Source organism: Coregonus clupeaformis, chromosome 13 (assembly GCF_020615455.1).
Source record: "Coregonus clupeaformis isolate EN_2021a chromosome 13, ASM2061545v1, whole genome shotgun sequence".
NCBI lineage: Eukaryota > Metazoa > Chordata > Actinopteri > Salmoniformes > Salmonidae > Coregonus > Coregonus clupeaformis.
Genome location: NC_059204.1, coordinates 18,283,174 through 18,306,313, shown reverse-complemented (window position 1 = coordinate 18,306,313; position 23,140 = coordinate 18,283,174). Strand labels below are relative to the sequence as shown.

General features: G+C 44.8%; 1 protein-coding gene across 1 annotated transcript in view; it reads left to right on the top strand.

Annotated features, from left to right (window-relative positions):
* The window catches only part of LOC121579391 (homeobox protein cut-like 1), a 256,964-nt gene that overhangs the window by 220,832 nt on the left and 12,992 nt on the right, over nucleotides 1-23,140 (top strand). Inside the window, exons 21-22 of the mRNA XM_041893958.2 lie at nucleotides 528-830; nucleotides 5,471-5,659. Coding sequence (XP_041749892.1) covers nucleotides 528-830; nucleotides 5,471-5,659 — 492 coding nt within the window. The remainder of the gene's footprint in view (nucleotides 1-527; nucleotides 831-5,470; nucleotides 5,660-23,140) is intronic.

Below are 23,140 nucleotides of genomic sequence, written 5' to 3'. Positions count from 1 at the left end.
CATGCCAGGGCGGATTGCAGAGGTCTTGAAAAAGAAGGGTCAACACTGCAAATATTGACTCTTTGCATAAACTTAATGTAATTGTCAATAAAAGCCTTTGACACTTATGGAATGCTTGTAATTATACTTCAGTATACCGTAGTAACATCTGACAAAAATATCTAAAAACACTGAAGCAGCAAACTTTGTGAAGACCAATACTTGTGTAATTTTCAAAACTTTTGACCATGACTGTACATGTAGCCCATAAAGCTAGCTAGAGACTAGCTGATATAGACAGACAGTGTGGGGGCTAATGCAGTAGGGACGCTAGAGTTGGTGGAAATGCAGTAACAGGGCTCTTGTGAAAGGGTTACTTGTAATTCAATCAATTAAAGGAAATCTGCACAGCTTGACATGTTTTGGTCATGTGGCTGTCCTACTGTGGTCGTGTTGCCATCTCACCTTCAACTATGTCTATGCAGTGGCTGGTCCATCACGTCTTTCTGTCTCTGACCCTTGGTTCTCTCGCTCCCCTGTTTCCACAGAGAACACCCCAAAGACCTCAGCCAGCTGCAGCCCAGCCCCAGAGTCACCCCTCAGCTCGGCCGAGGAGTCAGTGAAGAGCTTGGGGGAGCAGGGGGGAGGAGGGGGATGTGGGGGTGGAGGAGGGTCGTCCCAGTTCCCCCCCAGGGAGCCCAGCGAGCCCTCTGAGTCCCAGCCTGGCACACCGCTGCCCGTCCCTGGTCACTCGGGCCTCAGCATCCAGGAGATGGTGGCCATGTCTCCGGAGCTGGACACCTACGTCATCACCAAGAAGGTCAAGGAGGTGCTGACCGATAACAACCTCGGTGAGTTGGAGTGGTGGGATATACAACTCTTTCTTTCAGCAGTCACTTCTACAACTCTCTCTTTTCGCCTTGACCAGCACAATAAAGACACAAACCCAAATCAATTTCTCCCCTATTCTCCCTGAAGTGTGCAACAACAACTACAACTCACCTCATCCACTACTATTGTGTACTGTAGCACCTGGGTGATGCCATGACAGCCATTTTGTACTAGGGCAGTCACCAGTGACCACACACTGGCAGTAGAGGGGTGAGGAGGGATTGCACATTGGGCCAAAGCTACAATCAGTGTTCACCAAGCAGCACAATCTCTCAACAAGCATTCTTTCCTCACTGATAATAATTTTTTCCAATTATTTCTAAAAACCCCTGGCTGAGAGTTGCAACACTTCAAACGATTAATGTTGCGCCGGGTTCGGAGCGTGTCATCATTGTACACATTAGCTCCGCTCCAGAACGGGGATATGCTCTTTACCCCACCAGCGTCACACAGGGCTGCCAAGGCAGAAATAATTAACCAGTTGCCATGTTCTACAAGCTGGCCAGCTAGCTCATTAGCCGTCCCCTCAGCTAAAATTAAGCAGCCCAGCTATCAACTCACACAACAGAGGAACAGAAAGCAAAGTTTACACACTGTCCTGGGAAGACCCAAAGCTGGAGCTAGCTACTATCACAGCCAGTGTAGCGTCACAATTGGGATGTGGCCCGGCTTTAAGCATAAGTGTTTGCTGGTTAGCCTCTGAGCAAGTTGGATTTAATGAGTCACTTATCTGAATCCTTAGTTGCAACATACAGTTTTTTACATATAAATTAATGATACCCATTGATTCTTGAAGAATATAACCCATCAGAGCCCAAAATATACAATGTTTTTACTCCAATGTTTGTAAACAACGTAAATGTAAACAAACCCTGTATAGCCTTAAAACATGGTTAAAACTATAATTTTGATATCATGCTTCCATACCTCTGTCTATGAATTTGAGAATGGTTACATTTCTCCAGGCCCATCCCTCAGCTTTTTACCAAAACAGAGGCAGGCTTTGTTATTGTTTCAACTAAGGATTCTAGCTTTAATAGTTACTGTTTGGTTGATACATTATCAGAGAAATAGGCTCAAGCAACATAGTGGAGACTTATCCAGTCCTTTCACCTATGGCTGGCCTTAGTTCCTTAGGAAAGGAGATGAGGAACGCAAGCAATTTTAGAGTATTGAGACTGCTCTCTGCCTCAACCTCTGACTGCTCAATTCGCCCCACAGAGAAGTGTCTCACTCCCCCACATCCTTCCATTGCTGTTCCCTAGACCTGGCCGCAGCTCACTCCAAATACTCCCTTGTTTACCAAAATCAACTAGCCACTATCCTTAATATTGTTAAGGCAACCAAAATGAAGTTAGATTCACAGCCAAATCAGATTTCTTACAGGACTCAAAGTGGTGCATGCAAATGTGACCAATCACTGTGATTTTGTTTTTGTTTACCCCTGCTGATTGTACCTAAATCTAATCATTTTCAATGGGACATTTTATTAGGTGGTGGTCCACAATATCTATTTTCTAAGGTGCTGTGATTTATGACAATGGAATTGTGTGATCTGATTTAGACCCTCATGGTTTATTTAGAATAGATGAACAAGTTCACCCTTGTACTTTACTTTACTTTAATACACAGACTGAGATCCACAGGGCTGCTGTGTGCATCACGGCATCCAATTGAATGCGATAAGAATGCGGTTGGAGCTGTGTGCGTGTGTGTTTCTGTGTGAGTCTGTAACATTTACGTGTGTACTATAGGTGAGAGTCCAGGCTCTGTCGTAGCCGGCCGCGACCAGGAGACCCATGGGGCGGCGCACAATTGGCCCAGTGTCGTCCAGGGTAGGGGAGGGAATGGCAGGGATGTAGCTCAGTTGGTAGAGCATGGCGTTTGCAACGCCAGGGTTGTGGGTTCGATTCCCATGGGGGGCCAGTATGAAAAAATATATATACAGTGAGGGAAAAAAGTATTTGATCCCGTGCTGATTTTGTACGTTTGCCCACTGACAAAGACATGATCAGTCTATAATTGTAATGGTAGGTTTATTTGAACAGTGAGAGACAGAATAACAACAAAAAAATCCAGAAAAACGCATGTCAAAAATGTTATGAATTGATTTGCATTTAATGAGGGAAATAAGTATTTGACCCCTCTGCAAAACATGACTTAGTACTTGGTGGCAAAACCCTTGTTGGTAATCACAGAGGTCAGACGTTTCTTGTAGTCGGCCACCAGGTTTGCACACATCTCAGGAGGGATTTTGTTCCACTCCTCTTTGCAGATCTTCTCCAAGTCATTAAGGTTTCGAGGCTGACGTTTGGCAACTCAAACTTTCAGCTCCCTCCACAGATTTCCTATGGGATTAAGGTCTGGAGACTGGCTAGGCCACTCCAGGACCTTAATGTGCTTCTTCTTGAGCCACTCCTTTGTTGCCTTGGCCGTGTGTTTTGGGTCATTGTCATGCTGGAATACCCATCCACGACCCATTTTCAATGCCCTGACTGAGGGAAGGAGGTTCTCACCCAAGATTTGACGGTACATGGCCCTGTCCATCGACCCTTTGATGCGGTGAAGTTGTCCTGTCCCCTTAACAGAAAAACACCCCCAAAGCATAATGTTTCCACCTCCATGTTTCACGGTGGGGATGGTGTTCTTGGGGTCATAGGCAGCATTCCTCCTCCTCCAAACACGGCGAGTTGAGTTGATGCCAAAGAGCTCGATTTTGGTCTCATCTGACCACAACACTTACACCCAGTTCTCCTCTGAATCATTCAGATGTTCATTGGCAAACTTCATACGGCCTGTATATGTGCTTTCTTGAGCAGGGGGACCTTGCGGGCGCTGCAGGATTTCAGTCCTTCACGGCATAGTGTGTTACCAATTGTTTTCTTGGTGACTATGGTCCCAGCTGCCTTGAGATCATTGACAAGATCCTTCCGTGTAGTTCTGGGCTGATTCCTCACCATTCTCATGATCATTGCAACTCCACTAGGTGAGATCTTGCATGGAGCCCCAGGCCGAGGGAGATTGACAGGACTTTTGTGTTTCTTCCATTTGCGAATAATCGCACCAACTGTTGTCACCTTCTCACCAAGCTGCTTGGCGATGGTCTTGTAGCCCATTCCAGCCTTGTGTAGGTCTACAATCCTGTCCCTGACATCCTTGGAGAGCTCTTTGGTCTTGGCCATGGTGGAGAGTTTGGAATCTGATTGATTGATTGCTTCTGTGGACAGGTGTCTTTTATACAGGTACCAAACTCCCTTTAAGAGTGTGCTCCTTATCTCAGCTCGTTACCTGTATAAAAGACACCTGGGAGCCAGAAATCTTTCTGATTGAGAGGGGGTCAAATACTTATTTCCCTCATTAAAATGCAAAACAATTCATAACATTTTTGACATGCGTTTTTCTGGATTTTTTTGTTGTTATTCTATCTCTCACTGTTCAAATAAACCTACCATTAAAATTATAGACTGATCATTTCTTTGTCAGTGGGCAAATGTACAAAATCAGCAGGGGATCAAATACTTTTTTCCCTCACTGTATATATATAATGTATGCACTCACTAACTGTAAGTCGCTAAAATGACTAAATGACTAAAATGTAAATGTAGAATGTTTGTGTTCAGCACATGTCGGAGTCAGTGAGAGGAGGAAACTGTAAAGCAGCCCTTCCATCTCACACTGTAAAGCCTCCCAGCCCCATGCTGTCTACCCATCCACTTCTCTTCTCTTTAGAGGAACTGCTCCCCAAATCCCAGCGCCTTTCAGTAGCGCTTCACATCTCAGCCTCTCTCTCCGCTACGCTGCCTTCCTGCGTTTGTTCAGCCGCCCGACGCTCAACTCACCTGCATAAAAAACACTGTGAGAAGCACAGTGTAGAGCAACACAACCCCCCTCCTTGCTGCCAAAGGCATGTTTGAGGGGTCCCCTGGGATATAGTGGGGGGAAATGGAGCTCCGCAGCGCTCTGCGTGAGAGCTCGCCAGCATTGAAGCCTTTCAAGAACCTGGGATTCTGCTGTGGTGAATGTTTATGCTGCGAACAGAGAGGGAGACCTTGGTTGTTTTTTATTTATTTATGTGAATCCAGACCTTTTTTATGCCTTTAAACCAACTCAGGCGCTCAAACGCCAGTCAAAGACTATTTAAACTGTCTCTTCTCTGAGTGAAGTCAGCCAGACAAAACGCTGCCAACTTCTGATGGCAAGTTTTCAATGCCACCCTCCCCCGTACCTCGGAAACTTAAAGAATGTGTAACGTTGATGCGTGTTCGTGCAAAGAATTCTAGTTTATTCCAACAGAAAGCAAAGTGAAAAAAAAGCTTTTAAATGTTGAATGTTGACAGTAGCTCATGCCCTAATTCTCATCCTTTTTAAATAGATTTTCAGGCACTGTTTAAGTTTTACACTTTTCTTCTGAATATTGCTCTATCCATGCTTCAGCTGACGTGGTTTACAGTTTTAGTTTTTCGTAACAAATGTGTAACCTTGATTCGTATTAACCTACAACATGTCAATCGTAAAATGTATTCCTGATTCTACTGGACTTCAAGTGACTACCTTTTCTGTCTCTCTCCCAGTGTGGATCTAACCCCTCCTCTCTCCCCAGGTCAGCGTCTGTTTGGGGAGACCATCTTGGGTCTGACCCAGGGCTCGGTGTCTGACCTGCTGGCGAGGCCCAAGCCCTGGCACAAGCTCAGTCTGAAGGGACGTGAGCCCTTCGTCCGCATGCAGCTCTGGCTTCAGGATCCACGCAACGTGGAGAAACTCATGGACATGAAACGCATGGAGAAGAAAGGTAATCCTTCTTTCCTCGCCATCCCTCTTTCCTCCCTCTCTCTGTTTCTTTTTAGTGTTCTTCTTTACCTCCCTCCCTACCTCACCTCTGTAACCAGTTCTAAATCGCCCCCCAGCATAGCCCTTACCCTTTTATACGGAATCTGAAATGGTTAAAGCCAAGGGACAGTATGGCATTTGCCCCGCCTTGTGCTCTGACAGGCTAGACAGAATTTGTGCCTCGTTGTCCTTGGATAGGATTTGGAGTTGGGCATTAGTGTGTCCTATGTCTTGTCCTTGTTACTTAGACAGAGACTAGGATAGAAAGAACAGTCTTTGTACGCTGATCTAGCTACTAGATAGCTACCTCCATAGGCCATATTTTTACCCCCCCAACATCTGCCCCCCCTAACCCCCCCAATCCTCGTAAACGCGAAGCTGGAAGTAGAGAATACTGTAAAACGAGATGGAGCAAGAGAACGATCTAGCAAATGAGAGAGAAGAAAAGGAATAGAGATTGCTCTTTTTCCTCCTCTAATAGCCCAGATGTGTCCCTAGGCTGCAGAGTCAAACAGCCCATGCCCAGAGCTCCTGGTTAAAAAGAAAAGGGGGAGGAGACGTGAGTGTGTGTGTGTGTCGGAGGGGCGGGGGGTATGTGTTTCTCAGTGCTGTCAAGATCGATCTGGGCGTGAGACGTCAACGCTCTCATCAGACATGACGGGCCCCAATCTCTCCGGGGTACACTTATTCAAAGTCCAATGCACTCATCAGATCCCTCTTTTCTCCCCTTCCCTCTCTCTTCCTGCTCCCCCTCCCTCTCTCTGTAAGCTAAGTGAACATTCTTGGACTGATTAGAACTGTTTAACACTTCTCCCGGGGTATCATCATTACTGGTCCTTCTTTGGGGCTGGGGCTGACACTAGGCTACTTATGAGTCAAAGTAGCCTGGAGTGGTGTGTGTGGGTTAGCGTAGCAAAGCATGGAGGCTAACCTCTGAGAGACTCCTAATCAGCCAGCTAACGCTAGGGCCTGGAAGTTATTTTCCCTGCCTCAAGCCCAAATCAAATGAAAAGTGGATTTGTTTTTAGGCGGGTGTACAGGCTTGAATTAGAATGCACAGGAGTGAACGGGAGAAAGCAGACGGGCTGCGAGCGTCAACGGCGTCATCGCGTATCAAATTGGAAAGCAAGTCTATTTTTCTCACGTTTACGCGGAGCAATGCTGGTAAAAATAAGCAGATAAATTGCATAGGTCATTTGTAGAAAATAGGAATTGTTATGATCTTCCCTATGCTAAGTAGACTAAATATGTAGTTTAAAATGTGTTGGGCTGTAAGCTAAGGTTTATCAGTCAAATAGGCTACAAATTTGAAAACAATTGCATATAGCCTAGGCAGGCTAAGGCTGGGAAACTCCAGGAACTCCGATTTCAAGAGAGAATACTATAGAACGCCGTTTGGGTCTTTGCGTGTCAAAAAATATACACATCAAATAACACTATTTGACGTCTCAAATAACACTATTTGATGCGTCAAATAAGCATGTTGACCAATCAGGACCTGAATATGACTGCACGTCACATAATAATTGAACACGTCATAAAGTTTTTACGTAGTTATTACACATTGATTACACTATCACTCGTATTTCATGTCACAACGACTCATCGATACGTATGCTATGATGCTGATAAAGTTTTGTCTCGCGCACCTGTCCTTCCCCAAGCTCTGGACAGTGCTAGTCATAAAGAAGGCTAGCTAACGTTAGCTGATGGATGCAAACAATGTTCTTCCCCAAAAACATAGTAAAACGACATAATCTGTTTCAGTAGCTATAGTTAGCTAGCTAACTATCTAGCTAGGTGTCCTCATCTAGAATACCCCTAATTTATAAAACTGGTCATATTTGATTAATGGTGGGGACCCACCTATGTGAAGCTAGCCACAATAAGGTTTAGCCACAATAGTGGAATTTGCTGTTAGCCTTCAAAGTAAAGGTATGTCATTGACAGTGATGCAAATTAATACAAATAGTATTAATTAGTAATAATGCCATGGATCATGCTAAACGAAGTTGGATTGTTGTTATATACACTACCAGTCAAAAGTTTGGACACACCTACTAATTCAAGGGTTTTCATTTATTTTTACTATTTTTTACATTGTAGAATAATAGTGAAGACATCAAAACTATGAAAGAACACATATGGAATCATGTAGTAACCATAAAAGTGTTAAACAAATCAAAATATATTTGAGATTCTTCAAATAGCCACCCTTTGCCTTGATGAAAGCTTTGCACACTCTTTGCATTCTCTCAACCAGCTTCACCTGGAATGCTTTTCCAACTGTCTTGAAGGAGTTCCCACAAATGCTGAGCACTTGTTGGCTGCTTTTCCTTCACACTGCGGTCCGACTCATCCCAAACCATCTCAATTGGGTTGAGGTCGGGGGATTGTGGAGGCCAGGTCATCTGATGCAGCACTCCATCACTCTCCTTCTTGATAAAATAGCCCTTACACAGCCTGGAGGTGTGTTGGGTCATTGTCCTGTTGAAAAACAAATTATAGTCACACTAAGCCCAAACCAGATGGGATGGTGTATCGCTGCAAATGCTGTGGTAGCCATGCTGGTTAAGTGTGCCTTGAATTTCCCAGCTCCTCCTCCATGCTTTACGGTGGGAAATACACATGTGGAGATCATCCGTTCACCCACACCCAGGGGCGGTGTGTTCAATAGGGCGATATGGGTGACGCACTGCCAAACGGGAAAAGGAAGGGATTTTTTTTCTAATCAATTATATCACGGCAACAGTAGTTATCAGTGTTGTAATCTAGACGTCTGATCTGCCACAGTGCCACACTGCCACTAAATGTCCAATCAGGCTAAAGTCGTGCTTCAAATGGCTCCCCCCCCTTTTGGGGCGATTTCAGTCAGGTTGAAAATCGCCCAGAAGTCTGTCATAGACTCCCATGTAAAATCTATTTTTTTCACATTTCAGAGCTTTCAATACAATCTCTATGGGTGTCTGAGGGCTTGCACTTACGCGCTTTCGTCATACGTAACGTAACCATGAACGTAACTAAGAAAAGAGCGGGTAGCCTCAATCAATTCACTACTACTATCAAAATGGCTAGGCTTCAGTGCAACTCGATTGTGTCTTTGAAAGAAGTTCCTTTTTGTCGGCGAACAAATGAAGATAAATTGGCAACGAAACAATTAGGACCTCCCAGACCAAATTTAATAATTCAACAGGTTTCTACTAAAGGCGGAAAGTCCTACACCCGAGGATTTTCCAAAAATTGGTACGAACGAAAAAGACATTGCCACTCAACTGGATGAGGGATACAGGCTAGCTGTCCGCCGCCACAACGATGAGGTTAGTGTTGATAATCACAAGTTTACTGGAGAACTGAGACCAAGTAGAGACTTTGGACAGGGTGGATATGGTATAATAAAGGCAGTTTATTCAGAGGTAAAGATATCTGGAATCGCGTGCACGGACCCGTTCGTCAAACTCTTAGGGAGCTATACATTAAGCCCCATTACTTACCATATCAGATAAGAGAAATTGCTGCAGCTACATATATTTTACATCCTGGCCCTACATAGTTCACTATTTGCATCACTTACCAAAATATTACATGTGGTCATATATGCTTGGAAAGTGAAGATGCCATAGAACGTCAAAAAAGTAAACATTGCTGGAGACACATTGCCGTTTTGGAGAAGACATCGCGTTTGCTAGCGAAGAGATTTGTTGTGGCAAATGAACTTGGGCTGGGAATTGCCAGGAACCTCACGATAAGATATATGCATTGCGAGTCTCATGATTCTATACGTATTGCGATTCGATACTGTGATTTTATTGCGCACCATATGTCTGTTGCAGAGGGATCAGAAAGCCATGAGAACGAGTTTTGATCAGTCATGGAAATAAAAGTGCTGAAAACAAATTGGCTCCCAATGTGAAAAGATTGAGAACAAGCTATGAAGGAACAATAATGGTGTTTTGGTGCAGGTACAGCCAACTAGCGCTAAAATATTGCGATATTGTCAATACAGTATATCGTAAAGTATCACTATGTAACTCGATTTCTTTCACCCCAATCCCTCAAATTAACGGTAAATAACTGAATTGTTTGCCCCACATTTAGCTAAGATGATTAGCTAGCCAGCTAAAATGTTTTATTTAGTTAGCAGTCGCATCTACAATAGTTTACTGTCAATAACATGTCTCCAAAAATGACGTGGTGTCTCCAATTGTGTTGACATTTTACAATTGCGATGCGCATCCATGAGTATCCACTTTCTGTAGCTCAGCTGGTAGAGCACTGCGCTTGTAACGCCAAGGTAGTGGGTTCGATCCCCGGGACCACCCATACACAAAAATGTATGCACGCATGACTGTAAGTCGCTTTGGATAAAAGCGTCTGCTAAATGGCATATTATTATTATTATTATTATCTGAAGAGAGCCCGAAACATTGTGTGCAGACATTTTATGCAATAAATGAAGTAGGTTGAATCTAGTAGTTCTGATCTTCTGATTGGTCCTGATGAGTTGGGCGAGGTCCCCTCCAGGCTAGTGTCACTGTTGCATTGGCTCTGAGTCGGGTTCTCTGTCTTCAAATGTTCAGCCTAAGAGAGGGGATTTTTGTGTGTGTGTGTGTGTGTGTGTGTGTGTTTAACAGTGATGATGTGTGTGTGTGTGTGTGTGTGTGTGTGTGTTTAACAGTGATGATGTGTGTGTGTGTGTGTGTTTGTGTGTGTGTGTGTGTGTGTCCTCAGAGCAAGAACTCGTGAGTTGGAAGAACTGAGAGGCCTATGGCGTGGGTGTTGTCCTTGGCCACCTGCTGACAAGGCTGACAAGATAGGACCCTTTTGTCCATTGTTATTGGATAGGAACAGAACTTATAACCAGCTCCTGACCTAAATAGATCTTAGCACAACATTTTACTCAACATATCATATTCCATATTCACTATAACAAATATATTTACTACGACATTAGCAAGAACAGCCACATCCTCAGCCGGCTAATCCAGTGTGTGAAGTTTTGCGGAGTGTTTGAGTTAGCTTTGCGAGGCAAAGATGAAACTGAGGGCTCCACCAACCCTGGTAAGCCAACACTTTTGAGATCAGTCAATAAATGCTTCTGGTATTGACTTATATGCTGCCCCTGTCTTCATGTTGTTGCTGGACATATCTTTTTTAAAATGTGTGTAGGTCACCTAAATCATCAGAAAAATTGCCCCCCCTGAGAATTTTTTCAGGAGCCGCCACTGCCCACACCGCGTCTCACAAAGACACGGCGGTTGGAACCAAAAATCTCCAATTTGGAATCCAGACCAAAGGACAAATTTCCACCGGTATAATGTCCATTGCTCGTGTTTCTTGGCCCAAACAGGTCTCTTCTTCTTATTGGTGTCCTTTAGTAGTGGTTTCTTTGCAGCAATTCGACCATGAAGGCCTGATTCACACAGTCCCCTCTGAACAGTTGATGTTGAGATGTGTCTGTTACTTGAACTCTGTGAAGCATTTATTTGTGCTGCAATTTCTGAGGCTGGTAACTCTAATGAACTTATCCTCTGCAGCAGAGGTAACTCTGGGTCTTCCATTCCTGTGGCGGTCATCATGAGAGCCAGTTTCATCATAGTGCTTGATGGGTTTTTGCGACTGCACTTGAAGTTCTTGAAATGTTCTATATTGACTGACCTTCATGTCTTAAAGTAATGATGGACTGTCACTTCTCGTTGCTTATTTGAGCTGTTCTTGCCATAATATGGACTTGGTCTTTTACCAAATAGGGCTATCTTCTGTATACCCCACTAACTTGTCATAACACAACTGATTGGCTCAAACGCATTAAGGAAAGAAATTCCACAAATTAACTTTTAAGAAGGCACATCTGTTAATTGAAATGCATTCCAGGTGACTACCTCATGAAGCTGGTAGAGAGAATGCCAAGAGTGTGCAAAGTGTCATCAAGGCAAAGGGTGGCTATTTGAAGAATCTCAAATATATTTTGATTTGTTTAACACTTTTTTTATGGTTACTACATGATTCCATATGTGTTATTTCATAGTTTCTATGTCTTCACTATAATTCTACAATGTAAAAAATAAAGAAAAAACCTTGAATGAGTAGGTGTGTCCAAACTTTTGATTGGTTCTGTAAATTCAACAAAATAAAATAATTTGTTTGTTTGACAAAAATCTGTTGAAATTACACTGGATGTATTAGACTTTAGAATTGCATTGGGAGAATATTTACACTGCTCAAAAAAATAAAGGGAACACTTAAACAACACATCCTAGATCTGAATGAATGAAATAATCTTATTAAATACTACATAGTTGAATGTGCTGACAACAAAATCACACAAAAATTATCAATGGAAATCAAATTTATCAACCCATGGAGGTCTGGATTTGGAGTCACCCTCAAAATTAAAGTGGAAAACCACACTACAGGCTGATCCAACTTTGATGTAATGTCCTTAACAAGTCAAAATGAGGCTCAGTAGTGTGTGTGGCCTCCACGTGCCTGTATGACCTCCCTACAACGCCTGGGCATGCTCCTGATGAGGTGGCGGATGGTCTCCTGAGGGATCTCCTCCCAGACCTGGACTAAAGCATCCGCCAACTCCTGGACAGTCTGTGGTGCAACGTAGCGTTGGTGGATGGAGCGAGACATGATGTCCCAGATGTGCTCAATTGGATTCAGGTCTGGAGAACGGGCGGGCCAGTCCATAGCATCAATGCCTTCCTCTTGCAGGAACTGCTGACACACTCCAGCCACATGAGGTCTAGCATTGTCTTGCATTAGGAGGAACCCAGGGCCAACCGCACTAGCATATGGTCTCACAAGGGGTCTGAGGATCTCATCTCGGTACCTAATGGCAGTCTGGCTACCTCTGGCGAGCACATGGAGGACTGTGCGGCCCCCCAAAGAAATGCCGCACCCACACCATGACTGACCCACCGCCAAACCGGTCATGCTGGAGGATGTTGCAGGCAGCAGAACGTTCTCCACAGCGTCTCCAGACCCTGTCACATGTGCTCAGTGTAAACCTGCTTTCATCTGTGAAGAGCACAGGGCACCAGTGGCAAATTTGCCAATCTTGGTGTTCTCTGGCAAATGCCAAACGTCCTGCACGGTGTTGGGCTGTAAGCACAACCCCCACCTGTGGACGTCGGGCCCTCATACCACCCTCATGGAGTCTGTTTCTGACCGTTTGAGCAGACACATGCACATTTGTGGCCTGCTGGAGGTCATTTTGCAGGGCTCTGGCTGTGCTCCTCCTGCTCCTCCTTGCACAAAGGCGGAGGTAGCGGTCCTGCTGCTGGGTTGTTGCCCTCCTACGGCCTCCTCCACGTCTCCTGATGTACTGGCCTGTCTCCTGGTAGCGCCTCCATGCTCTGGACACTACGCTGACAGACACAGCAAACCTTCTTGCCACAGCTCGCATTGATGTGCCATCCTGGATGAGCTGCACTACCTGAGCCACTTGTGTGGGTTGTAGACTCCGTCTCATGCTACCACTAGAGTGAAAGCACCGCCAGCATTCAAAAGTGACCAAAACATCAGCCAGGAAGCATAGGAACTGAGAAGTGGTCTGTGGTCACCACCTGCAGAACCACTTCTTTATTGGGGGTGTCTTACTAATTGCCTCTAATTTCCACCTGTTGTCTATTTCATTTGCACAACAGCATGTGAAATGTATTGTCAATCAGTGTTGCTTCCTAAGTGGACAGTTTGATTTCACAGAAGTGTGATTGACTTGGAGTTACATTGTGTTGTTTAAGTGTTCCCTTTATTTTTTTGAGCAGTGTATTTCACTGTACAGCCTTACCTATGGATTATGGATCAATGACATGGGGTATCAATCTACTCAGTGACACCCAGAGAACATTAGCGTCGTAGCTCTTATTGCGGGACTCTGAAACCACTGTGAATTGAGCCACATGTATTGTACCAGTCACCCTACTATGTGTATTGAACACTATTCCAGAGGAAAAACAATACAACCTGGATGTTTTGGAGTCTGATAACTCTGAGGAGGACGTTGGGGGAAAAGCTCTTGGTACTGAGTAGAGTAGACTGACACCCCATTTAATTGATCCCCAATCCGTAGGTAAGGCTGTACAGTGCCATATAAATGTCAATATGCACAAAAGGCTGACTGGGAAGGTGATTTCACACAGGCACAGTCCCGCGATAAGAGCTACAACTCTAATATTTGCATAAACTCTTCACAGTTGTGTTCTGTGGGTGTCACCCAATAGACTGATACCCAATTTCATTGCTCCACATTCCAACCTTGTTTAACATTATCTAGTCTAAATATTGCATGATTTCACCAATTGTATCCCTTTGCGTCACTTTCAAAGAGGTACTTTTATTTGGAAGGCAAACCGCAAATTCCACTATTGTGGCTAATGCTTATTGTGGCTATTTTCACAACACATAGCCCGGTCCGGGTCAAGCCTCACCAGCCAAATGAAGTTTACTGGCTGCTTATAACATTAGCTTTTGGGCAACCGGGTGAAGTATCTGGCTAGCTAGTTATTTTCATGTACTCAAGTTCAAGTGGCTACCTAGCTAATACTTACTCACATGGATTCCTAAATCATTGCTAAGAATATTGAAAATGACTTCAGTTTCTATTGGTCATTGTTTTCAGGTTAACGTTAGTTGCATTGGTGCTAGCTATGTAACGTTACCAAGCTAAAGCTAGCTAGCTACCCCAGAGGTTGCTAATAACATCTGTATCAAAGATATTTGCAAACATTTTTTAACCTGCGAGTTTGATCCTGATCTTATTTCAAATGCTCACACAGACGTTTTCCCATTCGGTCGAACAAATAATGCATTATTACCAACACACTATTGAAACACATCGTTGGTGGCGGGTGTGTGCTTGTTTGCAGACTTTGTTTTGTACAGCTTTGACAGTGCTACTGATCGTAGTGGTGGCGCTTGGCTTTCACAAGCAAATTCAGCACACACAACATTCTATAATAGAATTGTATTATTTGACGTGTCAAATTAAATGTTTATTAATAGTGTTATTTGACGTGTATCTTTTTTGAAACGCAAAGACCCAAACGGCGTTCCATACAATACTGTTATGTAGACGCACGGGACTAGCTAAATTCTTTATAAACTGCTCGGGTGTACTAGCTACAACTCTCCTCACGTTTGTAAACTGACATAACTGTTTAGCACAGGTAGGTATGGTGGCTCCCGTAGGACATATAAGGTGAGTCAAAAGGAACACACAAAAATAATTAAGGGCTACATAGAGAACATAACAAATACAACTGTTTATTATGGATTCTCCTGACAATTAAGATGGCATACGCTAAGCAGTGTATGTGAATTGACACTCTACTCTCGCGCGCAAATTTTGATGCGGTTGACGGTGTCTCCGTGTGATTTTGGCTTCACCCCTGGAGCATACTTCAGTTCATAACAAAGCTAGGGCTACGTGGCTTTGTACTAATAGTGATGATAATGACGTGTGTTTAATATAGTGCTTTTTGTTAGGTCTAAAAGCACTTTAAATTGTATGGTCAAATGATAGAGCAGCTGATATGGACGGCTATAAGGGCTTAATGGAAGCTCTGTTTCCCTTTAACAGATTATCTAGGGATACATTTACCACTACCCCAGTCCTCTCCTCACCCTAACCATTTTGGAGGTAAAAAAAGCAAGCTATCTCAAGATAAAGTGTTAGCCAAAGGTTAGAGAATGGCCATTATCATGGGGAAGCTAGCATTTGAATTGTACAGTCAGGTAGCCTATTGTTTAGATAAATGTTTTTATATATATGAAGACATATGGGTCGTTGTTGAATTATGGTGGCATTTGCATCCCTTGCCTTTGCAACCATGAAAAACACATTAAAATTACAAATAGTTACACATCATGTTGTTTATATTGAACAGTTTTTCAATAATAAAACATAATGCAAGTTCTTTATACTGCAAAACGTTGTTTATGCGTTGTTTAAAGTACTTAGGATAAGCACATTGGCTTGTCCCAGTGGTGATGTGTAGAGTTGTACTACATTTACATTTACGTCATTTAGCAGACGCTCTTATCCAGAGCGACTTACAAATTGGTGCATTCACCTTGTGATAGCCAGTGGGACAACCACTTTACAATTTATTTTATTTAAATTACATTTTTAATTTGTAGAGTATATTTTTAATTTTATATATATATTATTTATTTATTTTAATGTGGGGGTGGGGTAGGGGGGGTAGAAGGATTACTTTATACTATCCCAGGTATTCCTTAAAGAGGTAGGGTTTCAAGTGTCTCCGGAAGGTGGTCAGTGACTCTGCTATCCTGGCGTCGTGAGGGAGCTTGTTCCACCATTGGGGTGCCAGAGCAGCGAACAATTTTGACTGGGCTGAGCGGGAACTGTGCTTCCGCAGAGGTAGGGGGACCAGCAGGCCAGAGGTGGAAGAACGCAATGCCCTCATTTGGGTGTAGGGACTGATCAGAGCCTGAAGGTAAGGAGGTGCCATTCCCCTCACAGCTCCGTAGGCAAGCACCATGGTCTTGTAGCAGATGCGAGCTTCAACTGGAAGCCAGTGGAGTGTAAGGAGGAGCGGGGTGACGTGAGAGAACTTGGGAAGGTTGAACACCAGACGGGCTGCAGCGTTCTGGATGAGTTGTAGGGGTTTAATGGCACAGGCAGGGAGCCCAGCCAACAGCGAGTTGCAGTAATCCAGATGGGAGATGACAAGTGCCTGGATTAGGACCTGTGCCGCTTCCTGTGTAAGGTAGGGTCGTACTCTGCGAATGCTGTAGAGCATGAACCTACAGGATCGGGTCACCGCTTTGATGTTAGTGGAGAACGACAGGGTGTTGTCCAGGGTCACGCCAAGGTTCTTTGCACTCTGGGAGGAGGACACAACAGAGTTGTCAACCGTGATGGCGAGATCGTGGTCCTCTGTAGCTCAGCTGGTAGAGCACGGCGCTTGTAACGCCAAGGTAGTGGGTTCGATCCCCGGGACCACCCATACACAAAAAAAATGTATGCACGCATCACTGTAAGTCGCTTTGGATAAAAGCGTCTGCTAAATGGCATATTATTATTATTATTATCATGGAGCGGGCAATCCTTCCCCGGGAGGAAGAGCAGCTCCATCTTGCCGAGGTTCAGCTTGAGGTGGTGATCCGACATCCACACTGATATGACTGCCAGACATGCAGAGATGCGATTCGCCACCTGGTTATCAGAAGGGGGAAAGGAGAAAATTAATTGTGTGTCGTCTGCGTAGCAATGATAGGAGAGACCATGTGAGGATATGACAGAGCCAAATGACTTGGTGTATAGAGAGAATAGGAGAGGGCCTAGAACTGAGCCCTGGGGGACACCAGTGGTGAGAGCACGTGGTGCGGAGACAGATTCTCGCCACGCCACCTGGTAGGCGCGACCTGTCAGGTAGGACGCAATCCAAGTGTGAGCCGCGCCGGAGATGCCCAACTCAGAGAGGGTGGAGAGGAGGATCTGATGGTTCACAGTATCAAAGGCAGCAGACAGGTCTAGAAGGACAAGAGCAGAGGAGAGAGAGTTAGCTTTAGCAGTGCGGAGAGCCTCCGTGACACAGAGAAGAGCAGTCTCAGTTGAATGACCAGTCTTGAAACCTGACTGGTTTGGATCAAGAAGGTCATTCTGAGAGAGATGGCAGGAGAGTTGGCTATAGACAGCATGCTCAAGAGTTTTGGAGAGAAAAGAAAGAAGGGATACTGGTCTGTAGTTGTTGACATCAGAGGGATCAGGTGTAGGTTTTTTGAGGAGGGGTGCAACTCTCGCTTTCTTGAAGATGGAAGGGACATAGCCAGCGGACAAGGATGAGTTGATGAGCGAGGTGAGGTAAGGGAGAAGGTCTCCGGAAATGGTCTGGAGAAGAGAGGAGGGGATAGGGTCAAGCGGGCAGGTTGTTGGGCGGCCGGCCATCACAAGTCGCAAGATTTCATCTGGAGAGAGAGGGGAGAAAGAAGTCAAAACATAGGGTAGGGCAGTGTGAGCAGGACCAGCGGTGTCATTTGACTTAATAAATGAGGATCGGATGTCGTCAATCTTCTTTTCAAAATGGTTGACGAAGTCATCCACAGAGAGGGAGGAGGAGGAGGATTCAGCAGGGAGGAGAAGGTGGCAAAGAGCTTCCTAGGGTTAGAGTGGTAGAAAGTGGCTTTAGCAGCAGAAACGGAGGAAGAGAATGTAGAGAGGAGGGAGTGGAAAGATGACAGGTCCGCAGGGAGTCTAGTTTTCCTCCATTTCCGCTCGGCTGCCCGGAGCCCTGTTCTATGAGCTCGCAATGAATCGTCAAGCCACGGAGCAGGAGGGGAGGACCGAGCCGGCCGGGAGGATAGGGGACATAGAGAGTCAAAAGATTCAGAGAGGGAGGAGATGAGGGTTGAGGAGGCAGAATCAGGAGATTGGAGGGAGAAGGATTTAGCAGAGGGAAGAGATGATAGGATGGAAGAGGAGAGAGTAGCGGGAGAGAGAGAGCGAAGGTTACGACGGCACATTACCATCTGAGTAGGGGCAGAGTGAGTAGTGTTGGAGGAGAGCGAGAGAGAAAAGGATATGAAGTAGTGGTCGGAGACTTGGAGGGGCGTTGCAGTGAGATTAGTAGAAGAACAGCATCTAGTAAAGATGAGGTCAAGCGTATTGCCTGCCTTGTGAGTAGGGGGGGACGGTGTGAGGGTGAGGTCAAAAGAGGAAAGGAGTGGAAAGAAGGAGGCAGAGAGAAATGAGTCAAAGGCAGACGTAGGGAGGTTAAAGTCACCCAGAACTGTGAGGGGCATCAAGCTCATTGATGAACCCTCCAAGGGAACCTGGAGGGCAATAAATGACAAGGATGTTAAGCTTGAATGGGCTAGTGACTGTGACAGCATGGAATTCAAATGAGGAGATAGACAGATGGGTCAGAGGGAAAAGAGAGAATGTCCACTTGGGAGAGATGAGGATTCCTGTGCCACCGCCGCGCTGACCAGATGCTCTCGGGGTATGCGAGAACATATGATCAGACGAGGAAAGAGCAGTACTGACATGTTTTGGGGATTTAGAGATATCTATTATCTTGAAGGCTAGAAAGTGAACAAAAGTATTTAAAATATTGTACAGATCAATAAAAATAAAGAAGACTATTTAAATACCTTTTTTTTTACTAATATAATGTGTGTCCCTCAGTTTTATGTCATAGGTGTTACTGCCTTGAAAATCAGGATATACAGTTGAAGTCGGAAGTTTACATACACCTTAGCCAAATACATTTAAAATCAGTTTTTCACAATTCCTGACATTTAATCCTAGTACAAATTCCCTGTCTTAGGTCAGTTAGGATCACCACTTTATTTTAAGAATGTGAAATGTCAGAATAATAGTAGAGAGAATGATTTATTTAAGCTTTTATTTCTTTCATCACATTCCCAGTGGGTCAAAAGTTTACATACAGTCAATTAGTATTTGGTAGCATTGCCTTTAAATTGTTTAACTTGGGTCAAACGTTTCGGGTAGCCTTCCACAAGCTTCCCACAATAAGTTGGGTGAATTTGGGCCCATTCCTCCTGACAGAACTGGTGTAACTGAGTCAAGTTTGTAGGCCTCCTTGCTCGCACACGCTTTTTCAGTTCTGCCCACAAATGTTCTATAGGATTGAGGTTTTGTGATGGCTTGGGGTCATTGTCCATTTGGAAGACCCATTTGCGACCAAGCTTTAACTTCCTGACTGATGTCTTGAGATGTTGCTTCAATATATCCACATCATTTTCCTTTCTCATGATGCCATCTATTTTATGAAGTGCACCAGTCCCTCCTGCAGCAAAGCACCCCCACAGCATGATGCTGCCACCCCTGTGCTTCACGGTTGGGATGGTGTCCTTCGGCTTGCAAGCAACCCCCTTTTTCCTCCAAACATAACGATGGTCATTATGGCCAAACAGTTATATTTTTGTTTCATCAAAGCAGAGGACATTTCTCCAAAAAGTACGATCTTTGTCCCCATGTGCAGTTGCAAACCGTAGTCTGGCTTTTTTATGGCGGTTTTGGAGCAGTGGCTTCTTCCTTGCTGAGCGGCCTTTCAGGTTATGTCAATATAGGACTCGTTTTACTGTGGATATAGATACTTTTGTACCTGTTTCCTCCAGCATCTTCACAAGGTCCTTTGCTGTTGTTCTGGTATTGATTTGCACTTTACGCACCAAAGTACGTTGATCTATAGGAGACAGAACGCGTCTCCTTCCTGAGCGGTATGAAGGCTGCGTGGTCCCATGGTGTTTATACTTGCATACTATTGTTTGTACAGATGAACGTGGTACCTTCAGGCGTTTGGGAATTGCTCCCAAGGATGAACCAGACTTGTGGAGGTCTACAAAAAAAAATTCTGAGGTCTTGGCGGATTTCTTTTGATTTACCCATGATGTCAAGCAAAGAGGCACTGAGTTTGAAGGTAGGCCTTAAAAGGTAGGCCTTGATCCACACGTACACTCCAATTGACTCAAATGATGTCAATTAGTCAATCAGAAGCTTCTAAAGCCATTACATAATTTTTGGGAATTTTCCAAGCTGTTTAAAGGCACAGTCAACTTAGTGTACAGTGGGGAAAAAAGTATTTAGTCAGCCACCAATTGTGCAAGTTCTCCCACTTAAAAAGATGAGAGAGGCCTGTAATTTTCATCATAGGTACACGTCAACTATGACAGACAAAATGAGAAAAAAAAATCCAGAAAATCACATTGTAGGATTTTTAATGAATTTATTTGCAAATTATGGTGGAAAATAAGTATTTGGTCAATAACAAAAGTTTCTCAATACTTTGTTATATACCCTTTGTTGGCAATGACACAGGTCAAATGTTTTCTGTAAGTCTTCACAAGGTTTTCACACACTGTTGCTGGTATTTTGGCCCATTCCTCCATGCAGAACTCATCTAGAGCAGTGATGTTTTGGGGCTGTCGCTGGGCAACACAGACTTTCAACTCCCTCCAAAGATTTTCTATGGGGTTGAGATCTGGAGACTGGCTAGGCCCCTCCAGGACCTTGAAATGCTTCTTACGAAGCCACTCCTTCTTTGCCCGGGCGGTGTGTTTGGGATCATTGTCATGCTGAAAGACCCAGCCACGTTTCATCTTCAATGCCCTTGCTGATGGAAGGTTTTCACTCAAAATCTCACGATACATGGCCCCATTCATTCTTTCCTTTACACGGATCAGTCGTCCTGGTCCCTTTGCAGAAAAACAGCCCCAAAGCATGATGTTTCCACCCCCATGCTTCACTGTAGGTATGGTGTTCTTTGGATGCAACTCGGCATTCTTTGTCCTCCAAACACGACGAGTTGAGTTTTTACCAAAAAGTTATATTTTGGTTTCATCTGACCATATGACATTCTCCCAATCCTCTTCTGGATCATCCAAATGCACTCTAGCAAACTTCAGACGGGCCTGGACATGTACTGGCTTAAGCAGGGGGACACGTCTGGCACTGCAGGATTTGAGTCCCTGGCGGCGTAGTGTGTTACTGATGGTAGGCTTTGTTACTTTGGTCCCAGCTCTCTGCAGGTCATTCACTAGGTTCCCCCTTGTGGTTCTGGGATTTTTGCTCACCGTTCTTGTGATCATTTTGACCCCACGGGGTGAGATCTTGCGTGGAGCCCCAGATCGAGGGAGATTATCAGTGGTCTTGTATGTCTTCCATTTCCTAACAATTGCTCCCACAGTTGATTTCTTCAAACCAAGCTGCTTACCTATTGCAGATTCAGTCTTCCCAGCCTGGTGCAGGTCTACAATTTTGTTTCTGGTGTCCTTTGACAGCTCTTTGGTCTTGGCCATAGTGGAGTTTGGAATGTGACTGTTTGAGGTTGTGGACAGGTGTCTTTTATACTGATAACAAGTTCAAACAGGTGCCATTAATACAGGTAACGAGTGGAGGACAGAGGAGCCTCGTAAAGAAGAAGTTACAGGTCTGTGAGAGCCAGTAATCTTGCTTATTTGTAGGTGACCAAATACTTATTTTCTACCATAATTTGCAAATAAATTCATTAAAAATCCTACAATGTGATTTTCTGGATTTTTTTTCTCAATTTGTCTGTCATAGTTGACGTGTAACTATGATGAAAATTACAGGCCTCTCTCATCTTTTTAAGTGGGAGAACTTGCACAATTGGTGGCTGACGGTCACTGTGACTCACAGTGACCGTACGTACATACCCCAACCAGAAGCCATGGATTACAGGAAACATCCGCACTGAGCTAATGGGTAGAGCTGCCGCTTTCAAGGAACGGGACTCTAACCCGGACGCTTATAAGAAATCCCGCTATGCCCTCCGACGAACCATCAAACAGGCAAAGAGTCAATACAGGACTAAGATTGAATCGTACTACACTGGCTCTGACGCTCGTCGGATGTGGCAGGGCTTGACAACTATTACAGACTACAAAGGGAAGCACAGCCGCGAGCTGCCCAGTGACACAAGCCTACCAGACGAGCTAAACCACTTCTATGCTCGCTTCGAGGCAAGCAACACTGAAGCATGCATGAAAGCACCAGCTGTTCCGGATGACTATGTGATCACGCTCTCCGTAGCCGATGTGAGTATGACTTTTAAGCAAGTCAACATTCACAAGGCCGCAGGGCCAGACGGATTACCAGGACGTGTACTCCGAGCATGTGCTGACCAACTGGCAAGTGTCTTCACTGACATTTTCAACATGTCCCTGACTGAGTCTGTAATACCAACATGTTTCAAGCAGACCACCATAGTCCCCGTTCCCAAGGACTCTAAGATAACCTGCCTAAATGACTACCGACCCGTAGCACTGACGTCTGTAGCCATGAAGTGCTTTGAAAGGCTGGTCATGGCTCACATCAACAGCATTATCCCAGAAACCCTAGACCCACTCCAATTTGCATACCGCCCCCAACAGATCCACAGATGATGCAATCTCTATTGCACTCCACACTGCCCTTTCCCACCTGGACAAGAGGAACACCTACGTGAGAATGCTATTCATTGACTACAGCTCAGCATTCAACACCATAGTGCCCTCTAAGCTCATCACTAAGCTAAGGATCCTGGGACTAAACACCTCCCTCTGCAACTGGATCCTGGACTTCCTGACGGGCCGCCCCCAGGTGGTAAGGGTAGGTAACAACACATCCGTCACGCTGATCCTCAACACGGGGACCCCTCAGGGGTGCGTGCTCAGTCCCCTCCTGTACTCTCTGTTCACCCATGACTGCATGGCCAGGCACGACTCCAACACCATCATTAAGTTTGCCGACGACACAACAGTGGTAGGCCTGATCACCGACAACGATGAGACAGCCTATAGGGAGGAGGTCAGAGACCTGGCCGTGTGGTGCCAGGACAACAACCTCTCCCTCAACGTGACCAAGACAAAGGAGATGATTGTGGACTACAGGAAAAAAAGAGGACTGAGCACGCCCTCAATCTCATCGACGGGGCTGTAGTGGAAC